Source organism: Mus pahari, unplaced genomic scaffold (genome assembly GCF_900095145.1).
Source record: "Mus pahari unplaced genomic scaffold, PAHARI_EIJ_v1.1 scaffold_5705_1, whole genome shotgun sequence".
Taxonomy (NCBI): domain Eukaryota; kingdom Metazoa; phylum Chordata; class Mammalia; order Rodentia; family Muridae; genus Mus; species Mus pahari.
The window spans coordinates 21,901-35,637 of NW_018392381.1; the positions used below are offsets into that span (position 1 = coordinate 21,901).

Genomic DNA, 13,737 nt, shown 5'->3' on the forward strand with positions numbered 1-13,737 from the left:
TCATGTTATACTTTTGACTATAAGTTCTTTGCTTTTCTTGAATTCAATTCCTTTCAAGATCAAGAAAGGTTTTTCCTACAGAAGTTATTTTATTGTTCAAAATTATTTTGGTAATCTGGTTGTTTTGGTTTTCCATATAAAGTAGAGAATATTCTTCCAATGTCTATTAAAAATTGTGTTAGAATTTTGATGGGAATTTCATTGAAACTGTAAATTGCTTTTGGTAAGATAGTCATTTTCACAATGTTAATCCTATCAATCCATGAACATGGGAGATCTTTCCATTTTCTGACTTCTTCAAATTCTTTCTTCAGGGACTTAAAGTTCTTGTCATACAGATCTTTCACTTGCTCAGTTAGCGGTACACCAAGATATATTATTTGGGGCTATTAGTAAGGATGTTGTTTCCATATGTTTTTACTCAGCCTGTTTATCTTTTGTTTATCATTTCTTTGAGTTAATTTTATATTCAGCCACTTTGCTGAAGTTGTTTATCAGCTGTTGGAGTTCTCTGGTAGAATTTTGGAGTTGCTCATGTACACTATCATATCCTCAAATAGAGATACCTTGACTTCTTCCTTTCCTATTTGTATCCCCTTGACCTACCTTTGTTGTCTTATTGCTGTAGCTAGAACTTCAAGTATTACCTTGAATGGATAGGGTAAGTTTGGCCAGCATTGTCTTGTCCCTGATTTTTGTTGAATTGCTTCAAGCTTCTCTTCACTTAAATTAACTTTGGTTATTGATTTGCTGTGTACTGCTTTCATTGTGTTTAGGTTTATGCCTTGAATTCCTGTTCTAACACATTTAACAAAAAGGGTTTTAGGATTTTGTTGAAGACATTTCATCTAATGAGAAGATAACGTACTTTTTTCCTTTGAGTTTGTTTTTATATTGGATTACATTGATGGATTTAAGTATATTGAACCATCCCTACATCCATGAGATAAAGCATACTTGATCGTGGTGCATCATATTTTTGATGTGTTCTTGGATTGAGTTTGCAGAATTTTATTGAGTATTTTTGTGTTGATTTTCATAGGCAAAGTTGGTTGTAAGTTCTTTTTGTTTGTTCAGTCTTTGTGTGCTTTAGTTATCATGGTAACCAGGCCCCACAAAACAAAGAAGGTAGTGATCCTTCTGTTCCTATTTTGTGGAACACTTTGAGGAGTACTGGTATTAGCTCTTCTTTGACGTTCTGGCAGAATGCTGCACTAAAACCATCTGATCCTGTGCTTTTTTTGGCTGAGAGGTTTTTAATGACTGCTTTTTCCTTAGGCATTATGAGTGTGTTTTCATAGTTTACTTAATCTTGATTTAACTTAGTTTTTTGGTATGTATCTAGAAAATCATCCATTTTTGTCTAGATTTTCCTACATAAAGGCTTTTGCACTGAGAGCTGATAATTTTCAAAATATCCTCAGTTTCTGCTGTCATGTCTCCCTTGTTTGTCCATATTAATTTTCTCAAAGAATCACCTCTTGGTTATTTTTTTGGATATTTTCTTTATTTACATTTAAAATGTTATCCCCGGGCTGGTAAGATGGCTTAGCGGTTAAGAGCACTGCCTGTTCTTCTGAAGGTCCTGAGTTCAAATCCCAGCAACCACATGGTGGCTCAAAACCATCCATAATGAGGTCTGACTCCCTATTCTGGAGTGTCTAAAGACAGCTACAGTGTACCTACATATAATAATAAATAAATGAAAAAAAATGTTATCCCCTTTTCCAGTATCTATTCCCCAAAACCTCCTCTCCCATCCCCCCTCTTCCTGCTTCTATGAGGTTGTTCCTTCAGACACCCACCTGCTACCACCTCTGTGCCCTCAATTACCCTACACTGGGGCATCTATCAAGCCTTGATAGGCCCAAAGGCCTCTCCTCCCATTGATGGCCTGACAAGGCTATCCTCTGGTACTTATGCAGCTGGAGCCATGTGTATGTTGGTTGGTGGCTTAGTCCCTGGGAACTCTGGGGGTGGGGGAATCTGGTTGGTTGATATTGTTCTTCCTATGGGGTTGCAAACCCCTTCAGCTCCTTCAGTCCTTTTACTAACTGCTCTACTGGGGACCCTGTGCTCAGTCCAATGGGTGGCTGCAAGTATCCACCTCTGTGTTTATAAGGCTCTGGCAGAGCCTCTAAGAAGACAGCTATATCAGGCTCCTTTCAGCAAGCATTTCATGGCATCCACAATAGTGTTGAGGTTTTATGACTGTATATGGGATGAATCCCCAAGTGGTACAGTCTCTAGATGGCCTTTGCTTCAGTCTCTGCTTTAAATTTAGCCTCAATATTTGTTCCTGTGAGTATTTTGTTCCCCCTTCTAAGAAGGACCGAAGCATCCACACTTTGGTCTTCCTTCTTTTTGAGCTTCAAGTGATCTGTGAATTGTATCTTGGGTATTCAGAACTTTTGGGCTAATATCCATTTATCAGTGAATGCATACCATGTGTATTCTTTTGTGATTTGGTTACCTCACTCGGGGTGATATTTTCTAGTTCCATTCATTTGCCTAAGAACTTCATGAAGTCATTGTTTTTAATAGCTGAGTAGTACTCCATTATGTAGATGTAACACCTTTTCTATATCCATTCCACTGTTGAAGGACATCTGGGTTCTTTCCAGCATCTGTCTATTATAAATAAGGCTGCTATGAACATAGTGGAGCATGTGTTCTTGTTATATGTTGGAACATCTTTTGGGCATATGCCCAGGTGTGGTATAGCTAGGTCCTGAGGTAATACTATGTCCAATTTTATGAGGAACGGCCAGACTGATTTCCAGAGTGGTTATACAAGCTTGCAATCCCATGAACAAAGGAGGAGTGTACCTCTTTCTACACATCCTCACCAGCATCTGCTGTCACCTGAGTTTTTGATCTTAGCCATTGTGAATGGTATGAAGTGGAATCTCAGGGTTGTTTTGATTTGCATTTCCCTGATGACTAAGGATGTTGAACATTTCTTGAGGTGCTTCTTGACTATTTGATATTCCTCAGTTGAGAATTCTTTGTTTAGCTCTGTACCCCATTTTTTAAATAGTGTTATTTGCTGTAGTAGGACTTCTTGAGTTCTTTATATGGATATTAGTCCTCTACAACATGCAGGATTGGTAAAGATCTTTTCCCAATATGTTGGTTGCCATTTTGTCCTATTGACGGTATCCTTTGCCTTACAAAAGTTTTGGATTTTTTTTTTTGAGTTCCCATTTGTTGATTCTTGATCTTAGAGCATAAGTCACTGATGTCCTGTTCAGGAAATTGTCCCCTGTGCCCATGGGTTCGAGGCTCTTCCCCACTTTCTCTTCTATTAGTCTCATGTATCTGGCTTTATGTGGAGGTCCTTAATCCACGTGGACTTGAACTTTGTACAAGAAGATAAGAATGGATGGATTTGCATTCTTCTACATGCTGACCTCCAGTTGAACCAGCACCTTTTGTTGAAAATGCTGTCATTTCTCCACAGGATAGTTTTTAGCTCCTTTGCCAAAGATCAAGTGACCATAGGTGTGTGGGTTCATTTCTGGGTCTTTGACTCTATTCTGTTGATCTATGTGTCTGTCTCTGTTACCAACTCTATGCAGTTTTTATCACTATTGCTCTGTTATACAGTTTGATGTCAGGTATGGTGATTACCCCAGAAGTTCTTTATTGTTGAGAATAGTTTTCAATATCCATGATTTTTTGTTATTCCAAATGAATTTGAAAATTGCTCTGTATAACTCTATGAAGGATTGAGTTCGGATTGATGGAGATTGCATTGAATCTGTATACTACTTTTGACAAGATGGCCATTTTACTGTATCAATCCTGCCAATTCATGAGCATGGGAGACTTTCTTCAGAGACTCAAAGTTCTCATCATACAGATCTTTCACTTGCTTGGTTAGAGTCACACCAAGGTACTTTATATTGTTTGTGACTATTGTGAAGGGTTTCCTTTCCCTAATTTCTTTCTCAGCCTATTTATCCTTTGATTAAAGGAAGGCTACTGATTTGTTTGAGTTAATTTTATATCCAGCCACTATGCTGAAGTTGTTTATCAGCTGAAGGAGTTCTCTGGTGGAAATTTTGGGGTCACGTAAGTATACGATCATATCATCTGCAAATAGTTATATTTTGAATTCTTCCTTCCCAATTTGTATCACTTTGACCTCCTTCTGTTGTCTAATTCCTCTAGGTAGGATTTGAGTACTATGTTGAATAGGTTGGGGGAGAGTGAGCAGCCTTGTCTAGTCCCTGATTTTAGTAGGATTGCTTCGAGTGTCTCTTCATTTATTTTGATGCTGGCTAGTGGCTTGCTGTAGATTGCTTTTACTATGTGTAGGTGTGAGTCTTGACTTCCTGATCTTTCCACCACTGTTACCATGAATGGGTGTTGCATTTTGTCAAATGCGTTCTCAGCATCTAATGAAATGATCATGTGGTTTTTTTCCCCTTTGAGTTTGTTGACATAGTGGATTCTGTTGATGGATTTCCATATATTGAACCATCCTTACATCCCTGGATGAAGCCTACTTGATCGTGATGGATGATTGTTTTGATGTGTTCTTGGATTCGGTTTTCGAGAATTTTATTGATTATTTTCCCATCAATATTCATAAGGGAAATTGGTCTGAAGTTCTCTTTCTTTGTTGGGTCTTTGTGTGGTTTAGGTATTAGCATAACTGTGGCTTCATAGAACAAATTGGGTAGTGTTCCTTCTGTTTCTATTTTGTGAAACAGTTTGAAGAGTATTAGTATTAGGTCTTCTTTGAAGGTCTGATAGAATTCTGCACTAAACACATCTGGCCCTGTGTTTTTTATTTTTGGTTGAGAGAATTTTAATGACTGTTTCTAATTCTTTAGGGGTTATGGAACTGTTATGATGGTTTATCTGATCCTGATTTAACTTTGGCACCTGGTACATGTCTAGAAAATTGTCCATTTCATCCAGATTTTCCAGTTTTTTGAGTGTAAACTTTTGTAGTACAATCTGATTATTTTTAAAATTTCCCCCATTTCTGTTATGTCTCTTTATTTCATTTCTGATTTTGTTATTTGGATGCTGTCTTTGTGCCCTGTGGTTAGTCTGGCTAAGGGTTTATTTATCTTGTTGATTTTCTCAAAGAACCAGCTCTTGGTTTTGTTGATTCTTTGTATAGTTCTTTTTGTTTCTACTTGGTTGATTTCAGCCCTGAGTTTGATTATTTCCTGCCATCTATTCCTCTTGGGTGTATTTGCTTCTTTTTGTTCTAGAGCTTTCAGGTGTTCTGTCAAGCTGCTAGTGTTTGCTCTCTCCAGTTTCTTTTTGAGGCACTTAGAGCTATGAGTTTTGCTCTTAGTACTGTTTTCATTGTGTCCCATAAGTTTTGGTATGATGTGTCTTCATTTTCATTAAATTCTAAAAAGTCTTTAATTTCTTTATTTCTTCCTTGACAAAGTGATAATTGAGTAGAGCACTGTCCAGCTTCCACATGCATGTGTGCTTTCTGTTGTTTTTGTTGTTATTGAAGACCAGCCTTGGTTCATGGTATCTGATAGGATGGATGGGGTTATTTCAATCTTCTTTTATGTGTTGAAGTCTGTTTTGTGACCAATTATATGGTCAATTTTGGAGAAGGTACCATGAGGTGCTGAGAAGACAGTGTATTCTTTTGTTTTAGGATTAATTGTTCTATAGATATCTGTTAAATTCATTTGTTTCATAACTTCTGTTAGTTTCACTGTGTCTCTGTTTAGATTCTGTTTCCATTGCTGAGTGTGAGATATTGAAGTCTCCCACTATTATTGTGTGAGGTGACCATTTGGAGCATAGATGTTCAGAATTGAGAGTTCATCTCGGTAGATTTTTTTCTTTGTCGAGTATGAAGTGTCCTTCCTTATCTCTTTTGATAACTTTTGGTTGAAAGTCGATTTTATTGGACATCAGAATGGATATTAGAGCTTGTTTCTTGGGACCATTTGCTTGCAAAATTTTTTCCCAGCCTTTTATTCTGAGTTACTGTCTGTCTTTGTCATTGAGGTGTGTTTCCTATATGCAACAAAATGCTGGGTCCTGTTTATGTATCTAGTCTATTAGTCTATGTCTTTTTAATGGGGAGTCCAATGATGTCAAGAGCTATTAAGGAAATGTGATCATTGCTTCCTGTTATTTTTGTTGTTAGTGGTAGAATTATGTTTGTGTGGCTATCTTCTTTTGGGTTTGTTGAAAGAAGATTACTTTCTTACTTTTGCTAAGGTGTAGTTTCCCTCCTTCGTTTGGAGTTTTCCATCTATTATCCTTTGTAGGGCTGGCTTTGTGGATAGATACTGTGTAAATTTGGTTTTGTCATGGAATATCTTGGTTTCTCCAGCTACGTTAATTGAGAGTTTTGCTGGGTATAGTACCCTGGGCTGGCATTTATTTTCTCTTAGTGTCTGTAAGACATCGGAATAGGAACTTCTAGCTTTTAGTGTCTCTGGAGAGAAGTCTGGTGTAATTCTGATAAGTCTGCCTTCATATGTTACTCAACATATTTCCCTTACTGCTTTTAATATTTTTTGTTTTGTGCATTTGGTGTTTTGATTATTTGATGGGAGGAATTTCTTTTCTTATCCAGTCTATTTGGAGTTCTACAGGCTTCTTGTATGTGCATGGGCATCTCTTTCTTTAGGTTAGGGAAGTTTTCTTCTATAATTTTGTTGAAGATATTTACTGGCCCTTTAATTTGGGAATCTTCACTCTCTTCTATACCTATTATCCTTAAGTTTCATATTTTCATTGTGTCTTGGATTTCCTGAATGTTTTGAGTTAGGAGCTTCTTGCTTATTGCATTTTCTTTGACTGATGTGTCAATGTTTTCTATGGTATCTTCTACACCTTCTATACTCTTCTGTATCTTGTATTCTGCTGGTGATGCTTGCATCTATGACTCCTAATCTCTTTCCTAGGTTTTCTAACTCCAGCGTTGTCTCCCTTTGTGATTTTTAAATTGATTTCCATTTTTAGATCCTGGATGGTTTTGTTCAATTTCTTCACCTGATTGGTTTTCATCATGATTCGAAATGTGAATCTTGCTTTTCCAGTGTGTTGGGGAATCCAGGACTTGCTGTAGTGGGAGATCTGGGTTCTGATGATGCCAAGTAGCCTTGGTTTCTGTTGCTTAGGTTCTTGCACTTGCCTCTGATCATCTTGTTCTCTCTGGTGTTAGTTGGTCTTTGTCCCTCCTGTGAGCCTGTGATCTTAGGTGTGTCAGCACTCCGGGGAGATCAGCTCTCTCTGGATGTGTTTTGGGTCCAGAGAGCTGTGCCAGAGGGTTGACTCTGGGCCCCAGGAGACCAGAAAGATAACTACACACATTTCAAAGTTGGTCACAAAAGTCCAGTCTTGCACAGGTCCAGCTTCATTTAAAAGTCCAGACCAAAAGCAGAAGTTGGAGAACACTCATTTATGGTCTACTTTTCTGTTCAATGAATTGTCAAGAGACAGCCTGGGATAGTTGATGACTTCCCAGCACATGATAACAGAGACAGGATTGGACTTTCAAATTACTTCTAAATTACAGAGTATGATCCAGTCTGTGGTACAGGAGACATTGCTCTAAACAGAAATAAATAATTAACAGCACTTATGAAAAATGAAAAGAAATTTTTAATAAATGAGAAACATAAGAGAATAAAAACAATTAGGAGACAACAGCAGTGATGGATTTAAAGGAAATCAAATGAAATCAAGTATTGACTCTTTAAAAAGATGAACACAATTGAAAAGTCCCCACATATCAGTACTGATTTTGAAAAAGAGCAGGCCATTTCCTGACAGAGAGAATGGTACTAAGAAGACAGGGTTTTATCTCACCCCTATGAGTAATGCTAGCTGCTGAGACGTGGAACTTTACGCATGCAGCTAAAATCTGTGGCGGTTTTTTGAAACCTCTGAGCTAAAGTAAGTTAGCAAGGGGATTGGACATATATACAAGAGTGCCCTCTGATGAAAATTCAGTATTCATTGGATCAAACTAATCTTCCCAATTTGTAGGACACCAGTCTGGTCAGCTTTCATTCACATTCCATGAATACATAAAAGGAAATTACAAAACCACTCACCAAGGCACAACCAGGTTCTTGATCATAGTGGTGATCTTAATGGTTCTTTGCTTGCCCTATTTCTCTTGGTAAATTACACAAGAAACTAGTCCTTCTGCTCTGGTCTGAAGGTAGAAGCCATGCTCCACATGAAAATCCTTTTCCTCTTAGTGCAATGGAAAGTAGACTACAAGGCTCCAACAGGTAATTTTAAAACTGAGTGGTGGTGCAGGCAGTTGATTTAAGAATTTAGCTATCTTAATCAAGAAGACAATATGTTAATGACCTTAGGAGCAACAACTTGGATCAAGGACACTTGAATGTATGTGGGAGAGCTTTTCTCAAAAACATCTTTCTAGGCTGCAGGTACAGCTGCTCTAGCATCTGTATGCTTTTCGATAAGGAAATCACTCCATACATGTAAAGGATTATTTTTTAAAAATTTCTTTACAAAGAGTGTGTATCCAGATCAAAGAAAAGATGACCAAGAACAGATTTTGCATTTCACATATGCTACCATTTTAAATCTTTTTAAATTTTAGGCCCCAGGTTATCCTTTGAACCACAGCAATAGGGAAAGGAGTCTTCAAGTCTAGCCACCGAGGCAAATGGAGATTTACAGCACAAACTTACATTTCATATTCAGTAATGACATAAATCTTTGAGTCTAGGTTTCAGCATCTATAGAATAAGCAGAGAAGGGCTGGAGAGATGGCTCGGAAGTTAAGAGCACTGACTGCTCTTCTGAAGGTCCTGAGTTCAAATCCCAGCAACTACATGGTGGCTCAAAACCATCTGTAAAGAGATCTGACGCCCTCTTCTGGTGTGTCTGAAGACAACTACAGTGTACTTAGATATAATAATAAATAAATATTTAAAAAAAAGAATAAGCAGAGAACTCTGTCCTCATTCCTTGGTGACTTATAACAGATATTATGATAAAGCAAAGCAATAGTGCTATTAATGTGAAAGACAGGAGAGTTGAAGGCAGGAGGGCTGCATGTCTTTTTTTCTTTTACTTTCTTTCTTTCTTTCTTCTTTTTTTTTTTTTTTTTGGTTTTATCAAGACAGAGTTTCCCTGTATAGCCCTGGCTGTCCTGGAACTCACTGTGTAGACCACGCTGGCCTCGAACTCAGAAATCTGCCTGCCTCTGCATCCCCAGTGCTGGGATTAAAGGCGTGTGCCACCATGCCCAGCTGTCTCCCTCCAGTCTTATATGACAATCTGAAAAGAAGACAGTGTTTTCTGATGAAATATTTCACCTAATCTTATTTGACCATCAGTGAGAAGGTTCACTGTGAACATCTCTGGTATGAACCTTGATCACTATATAAAGATTGCCAAATGTACATCACACAAATTGTCAAATTATATCACACAAATATATTTACTCAAATTATGTTGTGAGATTCAGATTGCTGATTGTTGTATGTGATTAGATCTCTAGGAACAAATGAATTTGGGTATAAAAATCCTTGGGTGACATGAGAACCTCCTTAAGTTTAGAGTGTGCTGAAGGTACACACCATAGAGTTTTAGGGCCCAGGATTCTACCAGGAGCTGACAATTTCCAGATTCACAAAGATTTGGGTTTCAGTAGCACTTGTGCCTGTCCTCCAATAGTCTATTTTTCTCTCTTCTAGCACTCAGCAGGCATTTCCTGTTCTTCCTCCTGGAATCAAGGTGGATAGCTTGCACAGCCCATTATTCAACTTGCAGCAAGATGAACTATGAAATTCATAGGCAGAACTGTTCCAAGGAGGTTAACAATTACAGAGAGATTTTAGGATACAAAATATGATCTTAATTTCTGGGACTTCACACTGGTATCAGGATTACTGCAACTACTATACACCTGCTACATTGACACTCCAGCAAAGCCTAGAAGGAAAGCAGGAAACAGAAGAAAATCACTATGGAGCACTGTTGTTAACCAGCACATCTTCCTCAGTGGGAAGGTGAAAAACACACAGCTATACTAGGTAAAGATCTCTACACGAAAAGGACTGATAGCGACAAGGTCATGGAAACTAAGTATTCACTGGGTACTGATCACTGGGTCAGGGAAGAAATAAAGAATTTAAAGACTTTCTAGAATTCAAAGAAAATGAAGTCACAACAAACTCTCCAAAACAGAATCCAAGAACAAATGAAAATATTCCCCATGGTCAATTAAGGCTTCATTCCAGGGATTCAGGGATGGTTAAACATATGAAAACCCATCAACACAATCCACCATATAAACAAACTAGTAGGAAAAAAATCACATGATTAAATAATTAGATGTTCAAAAAGTATTTGAATAAAATCAAACACCACTTTATATCAGAACTCTTGAGAAGATGCGGGAGTTAGGGGGCATACCTAAACACAATAAAGGCAATATGCAGCAATCCCATAGCCAAGATCAAAATAAAATTTATTTATTTTATGTATATGGGTACACTGTAGCTGAAATGATAGCTGTGAGCCATCATGTGGTTGTTGGGAATTGAATTTTTTTTAGGACCTCTGCTCACTCAGGTCAACACCGCTCTCTTCGGTTAGTCCCAACTCACTCTGGTCGGCCCTGCTCACTCTGGTGAACTCTCCTGGCTCAGTCCCTGATTGCTCTGGCCCAAAGATTTGAACTCAAGACCTTCGGAAGAGCAGTCAGTGCTCTTACCCACTGAGCCATCTCACCAACCCCCAACATCAAATTAAATGGAGAGAAACTTAAAGAAATGCCACTGAAATTAGGGATAAGGCAAAGATCTCTACTCTGAATCTATGCAATATATAGTACTTGAAGTACTCGTTAGCACAATAAGACAATAAGGGAGAACAAAGAGATACAAACGGGAAAGGAAGAAGTCAAGTGGCACTCCTCCCAGCTGATATAATGGTATAAATATCTGATGCCTAAAATTCTTCCAGAGAATTCCTACAGATGGTAAACACCTTCACAAAAGTGACTGGAAACATATTAACTCAAAGAAATCAGTAGTCCTCATTTACGCAAACTATAAACATGCTGTGAAAGAAGTAAGGAAGACAATAACCTTCACAATACGAACAAATAATATAACACATCATGGTGTAACTCTAACCATGCATGTGAAAGATCAGTATGACAAGAACATCAAGTCCCTGAAACAGGAAACTGCAGTGGATATCAGAAGATGGAAAGATGTCCCTCACACATGGATAGATAGGATGAACACAGTGAAAATGGACATCTTACCAAAAGCAATCTAAACTTCAATGCAATTCCCGTGAAAATTCCAACATGTTTTTACAAACATTGAAAGAGAAACTCTCAACTTCATATAGAAAAACAACCCAGAATAGCAAAATCAATTCTGAACAATAAAAGAACATCTGGTGGAAAAAACACTGTCCCTGACCTCAAGTTGTCCTATAGAGAAAAACTGCATGGTGTTGGTACAGAAACAGAAAAAGCGACCAATGCACAACTATGCACACTTGATTTTTGAAAGAGAAACCAAAACTATACAATGGAAAAGGATGAAATCATCTTCAATGAATATTGCTAGTCTAACTGGATATCTATATGTAGAAGAATGCAAATAGATCCATATTTATCACCCTGCACAAAACGCTAGTCTTATTGGGTCAAGGACATCAACAAAATAATAGATACACTCTCTCTCTCATGAAGATCAAGTGGTCAAGGAGACAATTTCCTGAAGAGAGCAGTAATGGTTCAGGTATTAAGAACAGCAATTGATAAATGGGACTTGAAGAAACTGAAACATTTCTGAAAGCAAAGGACACTGTCAGTAGGACAAAACAGCAGACTACAGATTGGGGGACAGAATCTTTACTAACCCTTCATCTGACAGAGAGTTAATATTCAAAATCTCTAAAGAATTCAAGAGGTAAGACACCAACAACCCAAATATCCCTATCGCAATTAAAGTATAGGGTACAGTTCTAAACAGAAAATTCTTTTTTTTTTTTTTTGGTTTTTCGAGACAGGGTTTCTCTGTATAGCCCTGGCTGTCCTGGAACTCACTTTGTAGACCAGGCTGACCTCGAACTCAGAAATCCGCCTGCCTCTGCTCCCAAGTGCTGGGATTAAAGGCATGCACCACCACCGCCCAGCTGAGAATTCTTGATAGAGGAATTATGAATATCCAAAGTATACTTAAATGTTTAAAGTCTTTAGTCATCAGGGAAATTCAAATCAAAGCAACTATGAGGTTCAGTCTTACACACATCAGAATCATTAACATCAAAAACTAGGGAGATAGCACATGCTGGAGATAATGGGGAGCCAGGAAAACACTCTTCTATTGTTGGTGGAAATTTGTCGAACCTCTTTGGAAATCATTCTCTCAGTTTTTAAGAAAACAGGGAATAGTTTGACCTCAAGACCCAGCTATATCTCTCCTCATCAGGTTTGGACATCTCCCTGTAACTCCTGCTATAAGAAGATAGGACAGTTTAATTTTCTTGGAAATCAGCAGTCACATGCACATAGTGACACGACGACACTGAGAAATCTCATAATGAAAAACAAAAGAAGTTGGTGAATAAAGAAAATTGTACTCATGATTTTTTTTTCTTTTTGGTTTTTTCAAGACAGGGTTCCTCTGTGTAGTCCTAGCTGTCCTGGAACTCACTCTGTAGAGGCCTAGCTGGCCTCGAACTCAGAAATCTACCTGCCTCTGACTCCCAAGTACTGTGATTGAAGGCATGCACCACAACTGCCCAGCAATGTTCTTCTTGTATAAGTATTCTTTATTATAACCCAGTGGTTGAGTCATCAAAAGTCTTTTTTTAAAGATTTATTTATTTTATTATATGTAAGTACACTGTATCTGTCTTCAGACACTCGAGAAGAGGGCATCACATCTTGTTACAAATGGTTGTGAGCCACAATGTGGTTATTGGGATTTGAACTCAGGACCTTCAGAAGAGCAGTCAGTGCTCTTAACCACTGAGCCATCTCACCAGTGAATCATCTGAAGTCTTATCCACAGAGTTTATCTTCATCGTGAATTGGCTCAGGTAACAGAAAGCAAGCATATAGGCTCGAAGGCAGAGAAATCAATCCTTCTCAGTTGGTAGTGTCATCCGGAGAGATTTAGGAAATGTTTCCCTGGTGGAGAAAATATGTCACTGTGGCTGAACTTGAGAGCTTACATCCTCACACCATGTCTAGTTCCCATACTCACTTTAAGGCTATAGGTGGAGGATGTGTGCTCTGAGCTCCCTCCATGAGCTGCTACATATGACACTACTTGCCCTAACACTTTCATAGTGATCTCATATCCCATTGGAACCATAAGGCAATTTAGACACTCTTAAAAGTTGCCTCCATATTGAGGTTTTGTTTGTTGCTATGTATTGTAATGCCAAGTTCAGAACCCTAAAACCTGGTGGCCCCAGAAAAGAAAAGGACCACACATACACCCAAGTGAAGCTATGTGACCTTGCTCTCAAGTTACTTCCACTGGTGAATAAAGATGAGAATTATCAATAGCTGGACAGAAGAGACATAGACAGGGTTTAGGGATACTGGATTGGGGTTAGAAGAGAACCATGAAGAGAAGAAGAAAGTTGATAGACAAGAGGCAAACTTAGGTTAGGTCAATAATAAAATAATGGCCATGTCGAGTTAAGTGTAACCCAGATGAGACAAGGCAAATTACATGATAAAAGTATTAGCTTGGAAATAGACATAAT

At 38.1% G+C, this 13,737-nt stretch overlaps 1 protein-coding gene across 1 annotated transcript in view; it reads right to left on the reverse strand.

Annotated features, from left to right (window-relative positions):
• Positions 1-13,044, reverse strand: part of LOC110314982 (zinc finger protein 120-like) — a 33,726-nt gene extending 20,682 nt beyond the window's left edge. The window contains exon 1 of the mRNA XM_029534678.1: positions 13,003-13,044. Within this exon, the coding sequence (XP_029390538.1) occupies positions 13,003-13,044 (42 nt within the window). The remainder of the gene's footprint in view (positions 1-13,002) is intronic.
• Positions 13,045-13,737: the final 693 nt, after the last annotated feature.